The following is a 22,287-nucleotide window of genomic DNA, read 5'->3' on the forward strand; positions in this document are numbered from 1 at the left end:
TTTTAATTTGAAAAGTTTTATTGGTATTTGAAAGAAGAAAAAGAAAAAGGGCAGGGTAAATGGAAATAGAAAAGTATTGAACAGCTAATAATATAATTATAATCCATTCTGCATATCAATAAATAAGATATTTTTGATCTATTTTTACATTCTTCTAACATCGTAATCTATATAAAATATTATATAAATATTATATAAAATATTGCAAGTCCTTATGCAAAACAACTATTTTTCAGGTTATACTTCTGGTTTGTATAGAATATTTGGTATATATAACAAAGAAATAAAAATAAGAGTTCACATCAGTGAATCTTAAGAATCTAACCACACATATAACTTCTCCCAGGTTTTTTTTTTAGCTGCTTCTTTAGATTTCCCAGCAAGCAACTGGGATAAAGACTCAGAGGTAGAGCATCTGCTTGGCATCTCCAGGATCAAAAGGTAGTTGTTGCGAAAAATCTCACCCAGAGAACCCAGAGAGCTTCTGTCAGTCTGAGTAGCCAGTATTGACCTTGATGGACCAATGCTTGATTCAGTATAAGGCAGCTTCATGTGTTAAAGTTTTGAGGACTGTTAGAAAATGCAAAATTTCAGGACATTTTTAAATCATGAGAGAAAACTTTGTGTATTTTTGAGGGAGAAATGGATAATTTTTTTTGGCGGGGGGGGAATGGAATATATTCAAAATTTATTTTTTATCAAGCTGAAACTTATTTTACTTCTCAACCAATATAAAATGTACATCTTATAACAACATATAAAATTATAGTAATAGGCATATTTATGGAATTTAAAAGTATAAATGCCTTTGTTTTCTGCAAGCAAACTTCTTACACTGCTGTCTTTGATCAAGCAGTTTCAAAGCACCCGGTAAAATGGTTTGTGATTTCAGATGTTACAATAAAACACAGCACAAACTGTGGTAAAGAACCAGCTACGAACCCTAATTGGAAATCCATGTTTGTTGACAGCCATCATCTACATTCAGTCGATTGATCAAACCACAGTTTATTGCTACATCTGACTGCAGCTATGGTATGCAGTGCTGCCCTATAGTACCTTATTGCCATTGCCATAGATGCCTAGTTTGTGGACCACTTTAGACACACATATATTCTTTCTGAGCTTTTCTTAGGTGTTGATATTGGATTTATATCCCGCCCTATACTCTGAATCTCAGAGTCTCAGAGCAGCCACAATCTCCTTTACCTTCCTCCCCCGCAACAGTGAGGTAGGTGGAGCTGAGAGAGCTCTTACAACGACTGCCCTTTCAAGGACAACTCATACAAGAGCAATGGCTGACCCAAGGCCATTCCAGCAGCTGCAAGTGGAGGAGTGGGGAATCAAACCTGGTTCTCCCAGATAAGAGTCCACACACTTAATCACTATGCCAGATTGGCTCTCAGGTGCTGATAGGCTTCCATTTTTGTCAGCTGAGATGAAGAGAATTGCTTGGATCTGAGCTATGTCATGTTTAGAATAAAAACCCAAATTATTTCCTGTACTACTTCCTTCACATCTAGAAGTATAATTTCTGAAAGCTAATTTGCTAAGACTCTAATATTAGAAATCTGTGTTAATTATGATGTGTGTTTCTGAGTCACAAAAGTCAACTGTTCAAAGGTTTTCAAGTGTATTAGAAGCCGTGGGAAATTCAGACATTGGAATATATAAATTTCTTTTAGTATCAGGAAGTTTAAAAATATAGGTACATTGGATTGGATTTGCTGTATCTGAAGATAGGAGTAAATGTTTTATTAAGGTGGACTTAAATCAAATGGACAAGTTAGTAAATTCTTTGTGCGGTGTCCTGTTTGTAAGAACTGCAGATAAATCATTTTTTTCTTTTTCATAATGGAAAAAACCATGCAGGGCTGAGGATCTTTTTGTAGTAATGAGATATAACCTTTCTTAAGGTTACAGAGTAATTCAGATTTCTGTCAGCAATTTACATAAAACCCATTACAATATTTTAGATACCAGTTAGATGAAAGCAACACAGAATTGGTGTCTTAACGTTTTTCAGTGACAGTTCAATATGACTTCCTGATCTAACAAAATCCTGTGAGGACAGTGGCTTGTTTTTTAAAAGGGACTCTCTATTACACTAGTGTAACTTTCTTCAGATTATAGAACATTAAATCCATCTATACATGGAACTCATGTGTATATCAGAACCTCTGATTTGTATCCATGGTTGATTGTTCAGAATTCTTTTCCTATACAGAAGTAGAGAAATTAAACAAAAATTGCAAATGTTGAGTTTCTCGTATTACAGCTGATTGATTTATCTCTTCTGTGTCCCACAGAAGCACCTTGTGCTACTCCACTGATATGTAGCTTTGGACGGCCTGTTGACCTAGAAAAAGATGACTATCAGAAGGTGGTATGCAACAATGAACATTGTCCCTACAGCACTTGGATGCACCTTCAGTGTTTTTATGAATGGGAGAGCAGCATTTTGGCCCAGTTTAACTGCATTGGGAGAGCAAGAAGCTGGAATGAGAAACAGTGTAGACAAAACATGTGGACCAAGAAAGGATATGATCTTGCCTTTCGTTTTTGCTCCTGCCGGTGTGGGCAGGGCCATTTAAAAAAAGACACTGATTGGTATCAAGTAAAACGAATGCAAGATGAGAAGAAGAAAAAGTCTGTGAATGAGAAGAGTACGGGAAGATCATCCTCAGAGTCCACAGAAGATGTTAAAAAGTGCAGACCTGCAAACAAGTCACAAAAAGGTTTAAATCATGATATCCAGCGACGGCATTCGATGGATAGACAGAACTCTCAAGAAAAAAGTGGCTCTAGTGGTAGTTATGCAGTGCGTTCTCCCTGTGGCTCTCCTGGTCAGTCTCCTCCAGCTGGGTACTCAGTTCTTGCCCCCACTCATTTCAGTGGGCCCCGTTCTTCACGATATTTAGGAGAATTTTTGAAGAATGCTATTCACCTAGAACCCCACAGGAAGAACATAGCCAATAGTGGCATGTTTAGAAATGCTCACTTTGATTATGGGTCATCTGGGCTACAGTCACATAGGTCAGGGCATTTTGATGCCCCTGTACAGTTTTTGAGGAGGCTTGATCTCTCTGAACTTCTTGCTCATATACCACGGCATAAACTGAACACTTTCCATGTTCGTATGGAAGATGATGCCCAAGTGGGTCAAGGAGAAGATCTGCGGAAATTCATCCTTGCAGCACTGAGTGCCAGTCACCGAAATGTTGTCAACTGTGCATTATGCCACAGGGCACTGCCAGTTTTTGAACAGTTTCCATTGGTGGATGGAACCCTGTTTCTTAGCCCATCGCGACATGATGAAATTGAATATGATGTTCCCTGTCACCTTCAAGGTACAGGTTGCTTGTGGATCCTGTTGATTTTTAAACAACTGCCCTGCATTTTGCTTTCCATGTTTTGAAGGTGGACCTATACATTACTTGCACATTTGTGTAGCTATATCTTTATCGCTGTTTAATTTAGGAAAAACTAAGTTGGGCAGGAGTGAAAGAAACCATGTATGTGTGGAGGGTAGGATATCCAGTACCTGAGCCTTTGCCTTCCACTTTCCCCCTTTGATTCATCCTTCCCTCCATAGGATTCTAGGTGTGTTTACTTTTTGCAAGCATATATTTTGGATATCTTGTGGGGTGAGAGTAGAGTTGCAGGGCAAAGAAGCAGATGAGGAAAAGGTCAAATGCTGCCTTTTCTTGCCAATATACAATTGCAAGAAGGTGTGGCTGTTGGAGGGATTTTTTTGTTGTTTTGAATGTAGTTCAACCTGTAATACATTTCTTTACATAGATCAGGTTGTCACTTCATTGGGCAAAAAAACCCAAACCCTGTTGAAACATGTTTTGAATGTTTAAAAATTGGTATTCTCGTTTCCACCCGCCCCCCCATATGTGAGGCTTTCCATATGGATAGTGGAACACACAGGGTGAAGGATTGTAGCCTGCAATGCAGTATGCTTGCAGAGACTTGTTTGCTGTGAGTCTTACATCTGTCTATTCAAGGAAGCATCTTAATATTTTATAGCGCAAAGAGCCGGTCTTGCAACTTTTTTTGACAGTTGCTTTGAAAAGGCCAAATTGCTGACAATAGTAACCGGTAAGCCCACAAGGGGTGTGGAGAGGCATCTTTTTGGGTTAATCATGATATAGTTGCATCAAGAAAGCTTTTTGCACACAGTTGAGGCATTTGGGAAAGAAGATGCCATGTAAGATGAGAAGCACCTACAGAGAGTAAAAGTTGTACAGATTGTCAATGCTCCCTCTAACCTGTGGAGTCTTGTGAGCAAAAATTCTAGTTTGTGAGCAACTGGCATTAAAGTTGTGAGTTACTGCATAAATTAGTTTGCTCTTTGGGCCATTTTTCCTGAGTAAGATAATGTGTGAGCTGGAGGCTAAAAAACTGTGAGCCAGCTCACACTAACACAGCTTAGATGGAATACTGTGCCTTCTCTATGGGAGTTTCTGCTATTGTCAGTGAGGTATGAATTGTCCTTTATCAGGTTATCATTGTGGCTAGAGCAAAACTTTTAAGTGTTCCCATTTTGCAACTTATAGCTATGTCAGAATATAGCTTTAACATTTCCCAGTGAACATCATATGTTCACAACCTGCTGCCTTGATGACCCTATTTGGGTGGGAAGGTGGCATAAGAAGGTTTATCAGTTGCCTGGTAAGAGTTAAAAGGTAAAAAAAGAGTCATTTGGCGCTTGATTTTGATGTCTGTCATTTCTGCCTTTGAACATTTACTACTAATCTCTTCTTTTTAGCTGTTCTCATATGACATTACTTAATGCCTAATACCATTCTAAGAAGGCAGAACTGTTTTCAAAGGCAATTAAGCTAACATTAATCATTAGAAGGTAAATTGGACAAGATGTTATTAAAATGTATTTTATACAGTCTCCTGTACATTGGCTATAGCAAACCAATCAGTGGATTTAATCCAAACCTTTCTGAACAGAAACAGTTTGCAGAAATATATCTTCCTTGCCTTCCCATTCTTTTAGCAAGGTTCCATGGCTTCCATAAAGTTACTACTCAGGGCTGGAAGTGGTGCTCTTCTTGAACGATATGCTGCACAACATGGGAAGACTATAGTAAGGAGTGGAAAGTCAGGCGAAATGACACCCTCCCCATGCTTTTAAGTGAGTGGCACAAAATTCTCTATTGGACAGGCAGTTTAGTGTATTGGTTGGAGAAAGGGTCCCAAGTTCAGATCTCCACTCTTCCGCAAAGCTTGCTGGGGTGACCTTGGGCTGGTCACAGTCTTCTTGTATAACCTACCTCCAAGGGTGAGTGTGAGGGTATATTGGAGGAGGAGAGACAGATGTATACCACCCTGAGCTCCTTGATGGGTTAAAAATTATATACAGAGAGCAAGAATGTGTGTATTTGGGAAATTTCATCCATTTTCCCATTCTTTGCAGTATCCCATACTGCATGGCTTGATTTCCCTGCATGTAGAATGTTCCATGCTGCATCTGAACCAGCTTTCTCCCTGATGTCAAAACTTTCTTGCAGAAGAAGTTTTTGATGTTGGAAGCTTTTAAACGAGAGATTGTATGGAAGAATGGAATTTGAATCCCACATGCATTTTCAGTGAGTGAGTGTGGAAATTTTCTCCACACCCTGCTTTTATATTTCAGGACTGTTCTGCACACTCAGCTTACTCCTGATTTTCTTTAGAGTTGATCAGCAAGCACTGGAATACGTTTGGGCATTGGTCTTTGGCATATCTGTCCTCCCTCTCCATTTTCACAGTTGTGGAGTCAATTTATTTTCTTCTGCACATGCCTTAAATAATGAAGATATTTAAGACAATATGTTGTTGTCATAGGTGACATCACAGCACCCCTTTTTGTGTTTTGCACATGCTTATATTGAAACTGCGGCCCTCAGTTTGCAAGACCTGATCAACGCCAACGCCATTAACGATAGGATTTTTTGGAAGACATTAATACATAGGGTTACCTTCAGTTAGGAGTGACTTGATGACTCTTAACATACTCATATTAATATATCGATATCAGGGCTGCATTTTTTAAAAAGAAGAAGATGAAATTGGATTTATACCCTGCCCTACACTCTGAATCTCAGAGCGGTCACAATCTCCTTTACCTCCCCCCCCCCGCAACAGATAACCTGTGAGATAGGTGGGGCTGAGACAGCTCTTACAGCAGCTGCTCTTTCAAGGACAACTCCTACAAGAACTATGGCTGACCCAAGGCCATTCCAGCAGCTGCAAGTGGAGGAGTGGGGAATCAAACCCAGCTCTCCCAGATAAGAGTCCGCACACTTAACCACTATGCCAAATTGGCTCTCAGGCACTAAAATATTATTCCTTTTGTAATAATAGATCAAGCAGATTCTCTGAAGTCCTAGCTTTCCTTTTTTTTAAAGTCTCTAGACTTTTCCTTCATGGATATGTTTCTTTTTCCTTGTATCTGCATAAGAAGAAGGCCAGAGATTTACTTTAAAAAAAATGAAAACTGGGAATTCAGATAACCTGCTAGACCTGTCATTACAGTGGTATACTGATATTTTAGTGCCATTTTAAAACAGAAATGTATCCAGTTGTTTTTAGGGCAGAGGAGGTGAGAGTGGTTTGAAGATGACAGTCCAATCATTGAGTAGTGAGTGGGCAAAGAAAACCAATAGAAACATTTTTACCCCAATCTTTTCCAGAAAAAAATTGGGGTAAAAATCTCAAATGAGGAAAAAACCCATAGAAGGGACCACTCTCTCCCCCCCCCCGACTGAAAACTAGAAGAACAGAAATACATTTAGAAATTGGGATAAACCAAAGCAATATGGGGGTCAGAAAAGACGTGGGGGGGTGGACCGTGGAAAAACCCTCAATCTGCTCTGTGGTTATATGCCCAGCATCTGCTTCAGCAGTGTGTGTGCATTCATCACTTGCAGTGAGAGATCCTTCCTTCCATCCATTCATCCATGGAATTAAGGCAAGTGTCTCTGTGTTTTGTGTGTCCTGGTATTTGTACTTTCTGAATGCTTTTGTCCTAATGTCTTGCATGATTTTACCTTGGTTCAGCCCTGCGTTCTGTGACTTTATGAATCAAACCTTTTGACTTATTCAAATTAACTTTGTATTTTAGCACTACAAAAATGGATGAGATACCTGTAGTAGTAATTGCTTACAAAAAATTACATGTATGTTCTGTCATTAAGATGTATTACCCTTTGGGCTTCGCATTTTAGCAAAATTGTTACAAGGTTTACAGTGCCTAGGAGTCAGAGTTTAATGTTTGTCCTTGTAGTGTTCATTGTAGCTATCTGTAGGGTGTGTTCACACTACACTAAATAATACATTTTGCAACTGGATTTTTGCTATTCTTAGACAGTAAAAATCCAGTTGCAAAACGCATTATTTAGCGTAGTGTGAATGCCCCTGTAATTGTAATTAATTTTTTTTTAAATAATCACAACTGTTTTTTCCAAAGATCAGCATAACATATTTTCAATTTAAATCCTGTTAATACAGTTCATTTAGCAGAGAACATGGTATGGTTGAGAAATTTCTGGAGATTTTGGGGTTAAAGCCTGGGGAAGGCAGGGTTTAGGGAGGGGAAGGAGTTAGGTGGGGTATAATGCCATAGAGTTCATCTCCAAAGCAGCCATTTTCTCCAAGGTATTGATCTTTGTCATCTATAGATCATTTGTAATACTGGGAGATTTAAAGGTCTTACCTGGAGATTGGCAACCCTAGAATAAGGATGGGGTTGTAGTTGTAAAGCTAGGAACTGCCAGTGAGAAATGGAGTCAGGATGGGCAAGGGAACTGGGAGTGGATTAGCAGGCAAACTGAGAACTCAAACCTTTAGTCTGAAGAAATACTTCAAAATATTTCTTATTTTACGACCCATAATTTTAATAGTGGGGTCCTGTGCAGAGTTACATCAGTCTAAACCCACTGAAATTTATGTGTTCATTGATGAATGAATGCTGCTCATTAATGAATGTATCCCACAGTCTGAAAGATTTATGCATAACTGTAGACTACAATATACTCCTTCCATATAACCTTAACACTTCCCTCTTTGGAGAGGTAGTGGTTTCACATAGTGCAGAAATTTATAAAGTCTACATTTTATCTGTCAGAATATAATTTAGAACATGATAGTAAAATAAGCTAGGAGAGATTCTTTCACTGCAGTATTTGGTTCTTAAAGACTGACTAAAGACTTTACTCTCTAGAATATAGTGATGAATAATTGCCTTCCACCCATCCCCAAAATTTTGCCCTCATGTGCATTTCAGAGTGGCATCTATTGAATGTTTTAACAGCTTGCCCTTTGGAATATAGTATATTTTTACTCCATCCTTCCTCTGAAGAGATAAGCAGATATGGTTCTCCCTTCCTCATTTTAGCTTCACAACAGCCCTGTGAAGTAGGCTTGGGTAAGGAAGAATGAGCATTGAACCCATAGGTTTCAGTTTGTTATTCGGATCTCTCTACCGCACCAGCCACTACACTGAACCAGTTATAGCCTGTGCATAGTTTATAGTTGGCTTGCAGCATCTTAAGATATTATCACCTTGATGACTCAAGCACCTAGTACTCTCTGACAAATAGTATCTGTTGATGGAATGTGTTGGACCTGTCAAAAGTGCCATCTGGATTGGAGCATTCTATGTATGGTATGGCCAGTAAGATGGCCTGACAAGTGCAATGATACAACCCTGGGAAACTGACAAGCAGGACTTGCTTTGAGGTGGTTTGTCTGCAGTTTCTGTTACTCAGAGGTATACTGGGTCTGAATTCAGAAGTTTCATTTTTAGCTGTGTTAACTAATCTAATGCATTTCATCCTGCTGTCCTTCCGTGCAGTTCAGAGATGGCACACATAGTTTCCCCTTCATCATGGCATCTTTGTTACAATCCTGTGAAGTAGATTAGGCTGAGGCTGTGACTTGCCCAAGTTTATCTAGCAAGATCCATGACAGGCAGGGGAATTGTATGATGTACTAGATCCTGGTAATGGATAATGCATGGAATGGAGAAAGTAGAGAAAGAAGTACTTTTCTCCCTTTCTCACAATACAAGAACTCGTGGGCATTCGATGAAATTGCTGAGCAGACAGGTTAAGACGGATAAAAGGAAGTACTTCTTCACCCAAAGGGTGATTAACATGTGGAATTCACTGCCACAGGAGGTGGTGGCGGCCACAAGTATAGCCACCTTCAAGAGGGGTTTAGATAAAAATATGGAGCACAGGTCCATCAGTGGCTATTAGCCACAGTGTATGGAGCACAGGTCCATCAGTGGCTATTAGCCACAGTGTATGGAGCACAGGTCCATCAGTGGCTATTAGCCACAGTGTATGTGTGTATATAACATTTTTTGCCACTGTGTGACACAGAGTGTTGGACTTGATGGGCCGTTGGCCTGATCCAACATGGCTTCTCTTATGTTCTTATGTTCTGGTCAGACCTTCCAGTCACTATACCATGTTCTGGCTATTGATAGACTTACTTTCATAAATCTTTTAAAAAATCATCTGTGCTAATGACTATCATACAAATGCAAAATGTTGTTTTGTTTGCAAAGTTGGTGGGACATCATTGAGAATGCATCTGTGTTTTCCACAATGGATGCTGGATTTCTTCAGTGTTCTAACACTGTTCAGCATTTCTAGTGGTGTTATAATGTTCCTCCACTTACTGCATAATATAATTGTAGATAATTTTCCCTTCTTTTAATAATGTTTGTTTCCCTCTCTACAGGAAGGCTTATGCATCTCTACGCAGTTTGTGTAGACTGTTTAGAAGGGGTTCACAAAATTATCTGCATAAAGTGCAAGTCTCGGTGGGATGGAAGCTGGCATCAACTAGGCACCATGTACACTTACGATATATTAGCCGCTTCACCCTGTTGTCAGGTTAGTATTATCAGTGAGATCTTATTCAAATGAAATGATGTTAACGGATGCTCCTTACAGAATTCATCAAGAAGTGGCCTGAAGAAAGAAAATAGCAAGATAAATTGTGGTCAGTTTTGAGGCCATTCGATTGAGCAATATGGTAATGTATGCAATCCAGGGAAAACATGAATCAAGATTAAAGTACTTAGAATTGCACTGTTTGTCTGATTTATCACCAGTCACTTTACTCAAAAAGAGGAACTTGAAACTTCTGACTGTTAGTTTCATGTGTCAGATACAGGGCAAATAGGTGCTTTCCATTTTCTTCGATACATATGTCAGATTTTATAATAGCAAAGATATGGTGGAAGGAAACTCACACCAGTATGTAACGGTCAAGTACAGAGAAAAATAGCTTCAGTCAAAACTTGTGTCTTGCATGTTGATGGCTTCTTTTTCAGTCTTTGGCGTCTATACTGGAAAGTTGCAGGACTGGGAATAAACCTTTCCTGGATGTCCTGGAAAATTTCTATGTATGGTATGAAAGTTATATGATAAAAGGGAGCCATTTGAACTTTTTACTGGTGAATGGTTTCTTCAGCAATTTTCAAGTTTCACTACATTTAATTTTAGAGAGAACTGTTTCAAGAATGTTAACATAATAACATTTTGTCCTCATGGAAAATTCAAGATTTACAAGAGTTAATATAAAATGCTAATTTTATAATGATAGCTGAGTTCATTGAGATGCAGAAGTACTGGAATATGATTTCTGCAACAAATTAATGAAATATCACAAATGTCATTACTTTTCAGTTAATTAATTTTTGGTTGATTAATGTCTAATACAGTGTCAACTAAATATGATCTTGTCGTTAGTTAAATATTGCATGATTTTTACAGATAGAAGAATTTTAATAAAATTTGCAGAGCATCCAGTTTAGTCAAATAAATATTAATAAGGTCCTGGGTCAAGTTACCAGACTGGTGGTTTAATCAGAATGGCAAATGGGTTACAGTCTTTTCTTTCTTTCTGTAGTAGACATGACCCAGCCTAGCCTGATCTCATATCCTGGAAGCTAAGCAGGGTCAGCCCTGGTCAATACTTGGATGGGAGATCACCAAGGAATATCGAGGGGTTGGTGTGCTAAGGCAGGCAATAGCAAATCACCTCTGAATATCTCTTGTCTTGAAAACTGTACAGAGTTGCCATAAACTGGCTGTGACTTGACTGTATTTTCCACTACCAGTAGACTGGATTTTAATGTGTTCTGTACTAGAAGTCTTGTAAATGCTAGTGTTTTATTTTCTTTGTATATATTGCTTTTAATTCAGTTGGATATATGCTGTTTTTCTTGCAATATTATGAATAATTTCAGAGGCCAGTAGTTCTCAAATGGTGGGTAATGCAGATAGGTGGGTAATGCAGATATCTGGGAGGAAGGAACAGGGTAAGCTGGGAGGCAGGAAGAGAAAAGAATGAAGAGTTTCCATATTCTCTCCTTACCCCCTTCTTTCACCTTGTAGTTCTGCTGATTTTGTTAGAGGAAGAAGAGAGACTCAGCCTGCCAGCTTCCAAATGCAAGGCCCCACTGGCCCCACTGATGGACCATCCTGATGGCACCTGGTTTTTTGGCCACTGTGTGCCACAGTGTTGGACTGCATGGGCCAGTGGCCTGATCCAACATGGCTTCTCATGTTCTTAAGGCGAGTGTTCCAAGCTGAGCCTGGCAGCATGGAAACTTGTGTATACCAGTCGGTTTCTGGGTGTGCATAACTGACAACAGGTCCAGGCCAAGTTTCTGCCTATGGCACTGGATTTGGCTTACTGTCAGCTGCCACTGGTGCAGGAGGCAACAGACTAGTCTATAGTAGGGCCAATATTGTTGGAGACTGGAGTCAAGCAAAGCCCAGCTTGCCATGTTATCAGTATTGCCATTGGCTCAGCTTACCCTCACTTGATGGAAGTGCAGGAAGCAAAGGGGATAGGTAGCCTTCATCCATCATCTTCCAAAGCTGTGCTGCTGATAGCTGTGTCTGATATGAGCCCCGGCAGAAGTGCCGGTTACTCTCTTTCCTTCCTAGCAGGGAAGATGTGGAATAAAATGAAGAAGCATGGACACTACCCTGAATTATTTTGGAGAAAAAAATGTAATACATATGTGATAGATCCCTGAGCCTTGGCCAGGTGTTGTTGAAGACAACTGGCCCACACGTCCTTCAGTTCTCTCAGGTATTGGCCATCAGGTGTAATCAGATGTAATTCTTTGTCTTGGCTTATCACTGAGAGATGTGCTCTGACCTCCTGGTGCTTAAGAACATAAGAGAAGCCATGTTGGATCAGGCCAATGGCCCATCCAGTCCAACACTGTGTCACACAGTGGTCTATACACTCTCTCTCTCTGTGGCTAATAGCTACTGATGGACCTCTGCTCCATATTTTTATCTAACCCCCTTTTGAAGCTGGCTATGCTTGTAGCTGCTACCACCTCCTGTGGTAGTGAATTCCACATGTTAATCACCCTTTGGGTGAAGAAGTACCTCCTTTTATCAGTTCTAACATGACTGCTCAGCAATTTCATCGAATGCCCATGAGTTCTTGTATTGTGAGAAAGGGAGAAAAGTACTTCTTTCTCTACCTTCTCCACCCCATGCATAATCATTCTAGTTGCCCTTTTCTGCACTTTTTCCAATGCTATAATATCCTTTTTGAGGTGCGGTGACCAAAATTGCACACAGTATTCCAAATGAGACCGCATAATTGATTTATACAGGGGCCTTATGATACTGGCTGATTCGTTTTCAATTCCCTTCCTAATAATTCCCAGCATGGTGTTGGCCTTTTTTATTCCAATCGCACACTGTCTTGACATTTTCAGTGAGTTATCTACCATGACCCCAAGATCCCTCTCTTTGTCAGTCTATGCCAGTTCACAATCCATAAACTTGTAGTTGTAGCTGGGATTCTTGGCCCCAATGTGCATTACTTTGCACTTGGCCACATTGAACCTCATCTTCCACATTGACGCCCACTCACCACACCTCAACAGATCCCTTTGGAGTGCCTCACAATCCTCTCTGGTTCTCACCACCCTGAACAATTTAGTGTCATCTGCAAGCTTGGCCACTTCACTGCTTACTCTCAACTCCAAATTATTTATGAACAAGTTAAAGAGCATGGGATCCAGTACTGAGCCCTGTGGCACTCCACTGCCTACTGTCCTCCACTGCGAAGACTGCCCATTTATACTCACTCTCTGCTTCCTATTAATTAGCCAGTTTTTGATCCACAATAGGACCTGTCCTTTTACTCTATGACTCTCGAGCTTACTAAGGAGCCTTTGATGAGGAACTTTATCAAAAGCTTTCTGGAAGTCAAGGTAAACAATATCTATTGGGTCTCCTTTGTCCACAAGTATGCTGATGACACCCAGCTCTATCTGCTGATGGATGGCCAACCTGTCCGCGCCCCGGAAAACCTTGACCAGGCACTACGGGCCGTGGCTGAGTGGCTCAGACTGAGTGGGCTGAAGTTAAATCCTACGAAGACAGAGGTCCTTTGCTTGGGCCGCCGCGGCCCGGGGAGGGGGATCCCCCTGCCGGCTTTTGATGGTGCGCCGCTTATGGCGGCGGACAGGGTCAGGAGCTTGGGGGTGCTATTGGAGCCTTCTTTAAAGATGGAGGCTCAGATAGCAGCCGCTGCCAAGTCCGCATTTTTTCATCTTAGACGGGCAAGGCAGCTGGCCCCCTTTCTGGAGCGCGACGACCTAGCAACAGTGATCCATGCTACGGTCACCTCAAGGTTGGACTACTGCAACGCCCTCTACATGGGGCTGCCCTTGTCTCGGACCCGGAAACTGCAGCTGGTGCAGAATGCCGCGGCCCGGCTGTTATTGGGCCTCCCAAAGTGGGAACACATTCAGCCGGGTCTTCGGACTCTGCACTGGCTTCCAGTGATATACCGAGTCCGGTACAAGGTGCTGGTTATTACCTTTAAAGCCCTATATGGCCTGGGACCTGCCTACCTGAAGGACCGTCTCTCCCCACATGTTCCCCAGAGAGCACTGAGGTCAGGAACACAAAATCTCCTCACTATCCCCGGGCCAAAAGAAGCCCGCCTGAAAGCCACCAGGGAAAGGGCTTTCTCCGTTATGGCCCCCGTATGGTGGAATCAGCTGCCGGAAGAGGTGAGGGCCCTGCGGGACTTAGCGCAGTTCCGCAGGGCCTGTAAGACGACCCTCTTCCGGCTAGCCTATACCTAGCCTACATTTAGCTAGGATAACAACCGGAGGAAACTGGCCAGCCATCTGTTCACAGGAAACTGAATTACTTTGTTTTAATGTTTTAACTGCTTAAATTATTTAATTGTTTTACATTTGAAATTGTTTACTTTTAAGTTTGATTAACTGTTGGAAGCCGCCCTGAGCCATCAGTGGGAAGGGCGGGATATAAATCCCAAATAAATAAATAAATAAATAAATAAATAAATAAATAAATAAGTTTGTTCACCCCCTCAAAAAAATGTAACAGGTTAGTGAGGCAAGATCTTCCCTTACAGAACCCACGCTGAGTCTTCCTCAATAACTCATGTTCATCACTGTGCCTACTCATTCTGTCCTTGATAATGGTTTCTACCAACTTTCCCTATATTGAAGTCAGACTGACTGGCCTGTAGTTTCCCGGATCTCCTCTGGAACCCTTTTTAAAGATGGGGGTGACATTTGCTACCTTCCAGTCCTCAGGAATGGAGGCAGATTTCAATGAAAGATTATATATTTTTGTCAGAAGATCCACAAGTTCAACTTTGAGTTCTTTCAGAACTCTTGGGTGTGTGCCATCCGGACCTTGTGACTTACTAGTTTCTAATTTGTCTATTGGTTGTAGAATCCTCCTCTCTTGTCACTTCAATCTGACTCAGGTCTTTCAAAACCGCTTCCAAAATAAGTGGTTCTGGAGCAGGCAAACACTTCTCATCTTCCACAGTGAAGACGGCGGCAAAAAATGCATTCAGCTTCTCAGCCATTTCCCTATCCTCCTTCAGTAATCCTTTCAACCCTTGGTCATCCAAGGGCCCCACTGCCTCCCTGGCTAGTTTCCTGCTTCTACTATATTTGAAGAAATTTTTATTGTTGGTTTTTATGTTTTTTGCAATATGCTCCTCATAGTCCCTTTTTGCCTGCCTGATCACAGTCTTGCATTTGATTTGCCACAGCCTGTGTTCCCTTTTATTAATCTCATTTGGACTAGCTTTCCACAGCTTAAAGGAGTCCTTCTTACCCTTTACAGCTTACTTTGTTTGTTAACCATGCAGGCCTTTTCTTATACCTGTTTACGCCTTTCCTAACTTGTCGTATATATTTTATCTGAGCTTCTAGGATTGTAGTTTTAAATAGCCTCCAGGCTTCCCCAAGGGTTTTGACTGTATTTACCTTTCCTTTCAGTTTCCTCTTCACATGCCTCCTCATCTCAGAGAATTTACCCCTTTTAAAGTTAAACATGGTTGTGCTGGTCTTTTGGGGCAACTCTCTATTTATACAAATGGTGAAATCAATAACGTTATGGTCACTGCTCCCAAGCGGTATGATCACTTTTACATCTCTCACCAAGTCTTGGGCATTACTTGGGACCAAATCCAGGATCGCCCCACCCCTGGTAGATTCTGTGACCAACTGCTCCATAGCACAGTCATTGAGAGCATATAGAAACTCAATCTCTTTCTCTCGACCAGAACATATATTGACCCAATCAATCTGCAGGTTGTTAAAATCACCTATGATGACACAGTTTTTACGTCTAGCCACTATCTTTAAGCCTTCCATCATATTATAATCGTTCTCTATCTTTTGATTTGGTGGGCGATAACAAACTTCCATATTTAAATTTCCTTTTGGGCCCTCTATTTCAACCCAAAGCATTTCTAGAAGGCAATCTAATTCTTTTACCTCAGTCTTGCTGGACCGTATGCCCTCTCTGACATACAGAGCCACCCCACCTCCAACCCTTCCCTCCCTATCCTTCCGATATAACTTATATCCAGGAATCACCGTGTCCCACTGATTCTCCTCATTCCACCAAGTTTCTGAAATTCCCACAATGTCTATATTTTCTCCCAACACTAAACATTCCAACTCACCAATTTTACTTTGAACACTTTTAGCATTTGCGTACAAACATCTATAATTTCCCAGGCAAGCTAGGCCTGCCACCTTCCTCCTGCCGCCTTGAGACTCTGTCAGGCAGTCCATACTGTTTGTCACCATCTCAGTGGACAACTCTGATCCATTACCCAGTAGAAAAGTAACAGCTAACCCTTCATCTCTTTGAGGGAGTCCTCCCGAACCAGAGACATTTACTGTCCTGTTGGCTTTCCCCCAAGATTTAGCTGCTCTGCCACCTTTTTGATTTTAAGCGCCAGCAGCCTGGTTCCATCTTGGAACAAGTGGAGATCGTCTCTTTTGTACAGCTCCCGCTTATTCCAGAAAGCATCCCAGTGCCTACCAAACTTAAACCCTTCCTCCTTACACCATCGTCTCATCCACACATTGAGACTTCTAATTTGTGCCTGTTTCTCCAGCCCTGCACATGGAACAGGTAGCACTTCTGAGAAGGCTAACTTGGAGGTCCTGGCCTTAAGTCTCCTGCCTAGCAGCCTAAATTTTTCCTCCAGGACCTCACGGCTGCATTTCCCCAAATCGTTGGTGCCAACATGTACCACAACCACTGGCTCCTCCCCAGCACTGTCTATCATTCTATCTACTACACGCGTAATGTCCGCTGCCTTCGCACCAGGCAGGCAAGTCACCATACGATCAGTACACGGTTTCGCCACCCAGCTGTATACTTGCCTAAGGATTGAATCACCAACTACCAAGACCCCGCCCCCCCACTGCCCAGGGATGGTTCCTTGGCGCGAAAGGATTCCCGCATTCCCCTTATACTCACCCCGGTGCCCTGTTCCCTCTTGACCCTCATGCTCCCTGGCAGCAACAGCGCTGCCACGTTCAGAGCAGGGCTCATCTAACATGTCCCCGAGAGTCTTCTCCGAGTGCCTAACTGACTATCTCTGCTTCTCCAGGTCAGTCACCTCAGCCTCAAGGGTAGGAACTCGTTCCCTGAGGACCAGGAGCTCCTTGCATCGAGAACACACCCAGGACTTCTGTCCTGTGGGCAGATAGTCATACATGTGACACTCAGTGCAAAACACTGGAAAGCCCCCCCCCCCCCGCTGGCATTCTACCTTCATGATAGCTTTTTAAAAATATACAGTCCACTTTTAAACCCTGTTTGTTTATTTGGCTCCCCGTGTGGAGAGTCTACTTACCTTATTGGGAACACAAGGAATCTGGGTTCCTGGTCCTTACAGAGCCCCCAGGCTAAGAGCCACAGGCCAAGAGCCCTTTAGTTCTCGCTGTCTGGCAAGGCACAGCTTAATAATGCAAAGAGGTTGGGGAACACAGCCACTCCTAATCAATCAGCAACCATCACCTTCACCTTCAGCCCTTCACACAAACTCAGAAGTTTTCAGCAACTTCCCCAGCTGCTGAGCCACAAACCTCACCCTTTGTATCACTTCTCTGCTCTATCCCAGAGCTTGTGTTCGCATAATGTAAATGTTGACCTCAGACATGATTCTTAAGAAGGCAAAATAGTGTACAGACAGATCCAAATGTGCCAGTGTGCCAAATGTCCATGGGATCTTAGTACAGCGTATTGCTCAATACTTCTGTAGCTTTATAGATATTAAAACTACAAATAAGTGTTGTAAAAACTTTAAAACTGTCATGGGATTCTTGTGTTTGTTTTGAGGAATGAGAAAATAGTATAAATTTACTCTGCAGGGTAGTCCTAAAAAGTAAATAAAATAAATAGAAAGTACCTAAATACGTAAAAAGTACAGAAGAAAGGCACTGCTGGTCCGACCACTGGGCCATTTTGTCCAGTATCATGTTTTACACAACAGCTGGCCAGTCGTTTTGAAGGGCCAACAAATAGGGCCTCTCAGTGATGGTATTCAGAGGTTTGCTGCCTGTGTAGCTGGGAGCTCCCTTCAGTCACCATAGCTAGTAGTCACTGAAGGACCTATCCTCCATGAATCTGTCTAACCCCCATTTAAATTATCTGTGCTTGTGACTTCACTACTTCCACTGGCAGGGAATTCCCCAATTTGTTTACTTGTAGAGTAAAGAAATGTCCTGTACCTATTGCCCATCAACTTCATTAGGTGCCCCTGAGTTCTAGTTTTGTGGGAGAGGGAGAAAAAACTTCCTCTATACACTTCTCCATCGGAGAGTAGGTAGGTCTTATTTCACAAAATGTGCAAGAGCCTCTGTCATAGAATGATTAATCTGTTGCTCTCCCTCCCTCCTAGTAAATCTCCAGGTAGGAGACAATAGTTCAGATGTGCACTAAGAGGAGGAGCCCCGTGGTGCAGAGTGGTAAGCTGCAGTACTGCAGTCCCAAGTTCTGCTCATGACCTAAGGTCGATCCCAGTGGAAGCTGGGTTAAGGTAGCCAGCTCAAGGTTGACTCAGCCTTTCATCCTTCTGAGGTCAGTAAAAAGAGTACCCAGCTTGCTGGGGGTAAAGTGTAGATGACTGGGGAAGGCAATGGCAAACCACCCCATAAAAAGTCTGCCGTGAAAATGTTGTGATGCGACGTCATCCCAGAGGTGGCAACGACTGGTGCTTGCACAGGGGGCTGCCTTTACCTGTTTAAGAGAACACAACTGAGGGAAATTGTATTGTTGGTCTACCATGGTTGGATAGAATTGAGTTGCCTATCAGACAGAACTGTTGATTTTACCTCCTTCAAAATTTAGAAGCAAAATTCTGATTTAATTTATCTACCATTAGTTACTGCTCCTCAGATTAAGGGTACATCTGCCATACAGCCATAACCTTCCACCCTAGCCATCTGTTGTGCTGATTCTAGTAAAATTACAGAGGTGATGGTGGTTTTTTAAGGTTTATTAATGAGATGTAACCCTCTGAAGATGTGCAGGAAAATATTATAAATATTACAAATGTGTCTTTATTGCAAAGGTTAGAAAGCTGAAAGTGTTTTGGTATCATGTCATATTTTAATGAGAAATGGTGATAGTAAAAATTGAATCATACTAGTCAGAATTTTCACAGCTTACAGTGTGAAATAAAAATATTTTAATACAAAATCTTTTAGCAACAACACATTGTACTTCAGAGATACTTAATACTTCATTTCTTATATTTCAAATTTTTATTAAGTTTGGATATAAAAAGGACAAATAATGTGGGAATACAGAGCCAAAAAAAAAGGAAGAAAAGGGGGGGGGCAAGATAGAAAAACAATAGACTGAAAAAAGCAGCAAATATATCAGTTACATTTCTACCTCAAAGCATAATACCAAATTCTTTCTACCTGCAAGTCTTTGAATTTTAACCCAATATAACCATTAAATTCTACAGTCTTATTATTTCATTATATACTTTTTACTATTCTGTTGCTTATGATATAAATTCAAGCTATTCATCTTCAGTACATACAAACGAGAAAAGCAGGGAAAAAAACCAACCATGCGATAGAACTAACCGGTTAACTTTAGTAATATTAAAAATAAGAGATAATTAGTTAATTTGACAATGTTGAGAGTAAACATAAGCAGAAAAGATACAATTTCTTTATCCTTAATACTAACAATTATTTCTAGCAGAAGAGCAAGAAGGAAAACAGAAAACACAATACTTTGTCTATTTCAATATAAACAGATTCTCAAATCAAAAATATCTGGAGCAGATTTTTAAAAATATAAAATATCTATATTATCTACCTTACTATAAATTGACCCAAATTACTTGTTTGTCTGCTTTGAGTATTTAAGATCTTTAAGATTCTTTAAAAACTTTGGGAGATTATAACTCTTATTTTCATACTACTCTAAGAAAAATAAGTTAGATAAGCAATAACAGCCTCATCTCCCACACTTATTTATTTTTGCCTATGGAAGAAATCATACAATTTCTATAACCCACTCTCTATTAAATTGCTCTATTTAACTTTAAAAATATACAATCCATAGATGAAAATAACGAACAGAAGAGAAACATCCAGATTCTAAAAGTCTTGCTTGCCATTTCAGAGTTGCACGCCAGTTTCCTTTTATTAATTCAATGTTGACCAATTACGTAAAAGAGAAGCAGTTTATAATCCCTTCTTTTTGAAAGTTTTCCAAGTCTTGATCTTCTTGATGAAGTCTGCCTCTTCTCCCTTTGACATATTCATCCATTTTCCTAAAAGTGATGAGACCTCCATACCATCACTTCCTCCTGTAAAAACTTTAATCACTCTTGATTTCCGCCTCCTCTTTGTAACTGCGTACAATGTCTCCATTTTGATTTCTTTCGGCTCCTTTCCCAATGGATTTTTATCCACTTCTCTCAACTTCGTAGACATCGCTGAAGTCTCTTTACCATTTCAATCATGTAAATTTTCAGTTTTGTTGTATTCCAAAATAAGTTTCCACCCTGTTTTGTATCAACTCTGTCAGCAGACCGATTTCCTGCTTTGAGGGTATGGTAACCATAACATCTTTTTAATCAAGTTGCAGTGCCATGTTCTCCACAGTATAACTCAGTCTAATAATCAAAGTTAAAAAATAACTCAAAGTCCCAGATAGTCTATCTTTCTAAATCTCCAGCCGTGTGCTTTTCTCTTACATTCCAGTTGTAATCATTTCAGTCCCGATCAAGTATCAAATGCTTTTTTCAGACCGTATTGTAATAAAATAATGCTCTCATTGTAGCTTGTTGAATTGTAAACCAAATCTGTTCCAATATCTATATTCAGTTTAAATTATTGAGAATTCTTAAGGTTGTTCTTTGTCTTTTTGAAGCCTCCCTTGTAGGGAAGGGGGGGGAATATCCTCCTCTTCCCCTTTTTTTTAACAGTTCCAATTGGCGTTATAGAAGAAGATCCATTAGTCGGTAGTATTAAAAAAACAGGCTTACTTGCATGGTAGTATTTCAGTGATTAAGGTAGAAGTATGATGTATTAAAAGCTTGTTAAAAGAAGAAAGCAGTCGGGCATTCACCTCTTGCTGCCATCATGGCGACCATGGTGGCAGAGCACTGGAGTGGACAGGAGGAACAGGGACCAGCTGCCACTGTTTCCCTGGCTCCTGTAAAGCCCCTTGCTGTCAGGAGACTCCTCCAGGGTCCCCCTTGAGATGCCACAGCCGTGGCATCCCTTTTACCACCTGGTTCAGGGGGCCGCTGAAGGCGAGCTCCACAGACCTCACCTGAGCTCGAGATGCCAAAACCCAGAAACATCTTATATTCTTTATAGTGCAGAGTTACACTCTTTCAAGCCCTCAGTGGACATTGAAAGGGCGTAACACTACTTAGGATTGCATGGCTGGTGGACTAAGGGGAAAAATTGTCTCACAAGGTCAGTTATTGTACCATTAAGCTATTACCTATAGTTAATATCTGACCTGTTAGCTATTTGGAATTTTTGCTGTTTTTTCCATCAAACCTGCTGGCTAATCATGAAATGTTTTTCTTATCAAGGCACATAGCAGTTTGGGGGTGGCATTTACAAAGGGAAAGTAGTAGACTAACTGCTGTCTTCATGTACTGAGTCAATTTGGTTCACACCACAACTGCAATTTATTGACATTTAAAGAGATTAAAAATCTGATAATGAATTTCCAAAATGTCATTTAGTTATGTCCTAAATCCATTTGATTCTAAAAATACTTCCAGGTAAGTAGTTTAGGATTGCAGTTGCAGTCAGCAGGCCTCTTGCTCCATTAAATTTGATAAAACACATTCTGAATGTAGCCTGCTAAATTTCCTGATTTCAGGATTCAATAAGTATTCTGATTCAATAAATCCAGTTGCAGGTTGCTTGTTTGGAATGGGAGTTGGATTTGGAATGGAAATTGCACCGATTTGTGTCTTTTTCAGTATCTCTTTTAGGGATCTGGGGTCTGGAGTATTCTGCAACTTTCATTGCATTCTAAACAGAATTACACTGTTCTAAGGTCTCTAACTTCAGTAGGCTTACAGTGGTATAACTCTGTTTAGGATTGCACTCTTTGTGCTCTAAATAAACGATTAGCACTTGTAGTTAATAGAGTTTACCATTTCACTTAGCCAGCGGTTCCTATCACTGCTGCTGCTTTCAGAGCCAAATGAGTGTAGGGCAAAATGTATTAATTTACATTAGTGCTAATTAAGAGAACTTGGTGTGTACTAGCATTTACTTACTGTATGAGGATATACTTACAAAGAAATGTGTCAGTTACCGCTTCCTGTGTTGACAGAAATCTCGTTCTCATGGTCTTGGCTTTATCACTGCAGATCAGGCTCATGCAATTGAATGTTCCTTCATACAAATCTTTCCATAGAGAAAACTAGATG

General features: G+C 40.8%; 1 protein-coding gene across 2 annotated transcripts in view; it reads left to right on the forward strand.

Moving 5' to 3' along the window:
- HECA (hdc homolog, cell cycle regulator) overlaps positions 1-22,287 on the forward strand; it is a 262,046-nt gene that overhangs the window by 8,727 nt on the left and 231,032 nt on the right. For both annotated transcript variants that reach the window (XR_009555463.1, XM_060240301.1), the window contains exons 2-3: positions 2,310-3,350; positions 9,754-9,908. Coding sequence is in view for 1 of the 2 variants with exons in the window: in XM_060240301.1 (XP_060096284.1) it covers positions 2,310-3,350; positions 9,754-9,908 (1,196 nt within the window). In the remaining variant the exon portion in view is untranslated. The remainder of the gene's footprint in view (positions 1-2,309; positions 3,351-9,753; positions 9,909-22,287) is intronic.

The sequence above is a fragment of the Heteronotia binoei genome, chromosome 1 (genome assembly GCF_032191835.1).
Source record: "Heteronotia binoei isolate CCM8104 ecotype False Entrance Well chromosome 1, APGP_CSIRO_Hbin_v1, whole genome shotgun sequence".
In the NCBI taxonomy this organism is placed as follows: domain Eukaryota; kingdom Metazoa; phylum Chordata; class Lepidosauria; order Squamata; family Gekkonidae; genus Heteronotia; species Heteronotia binoei.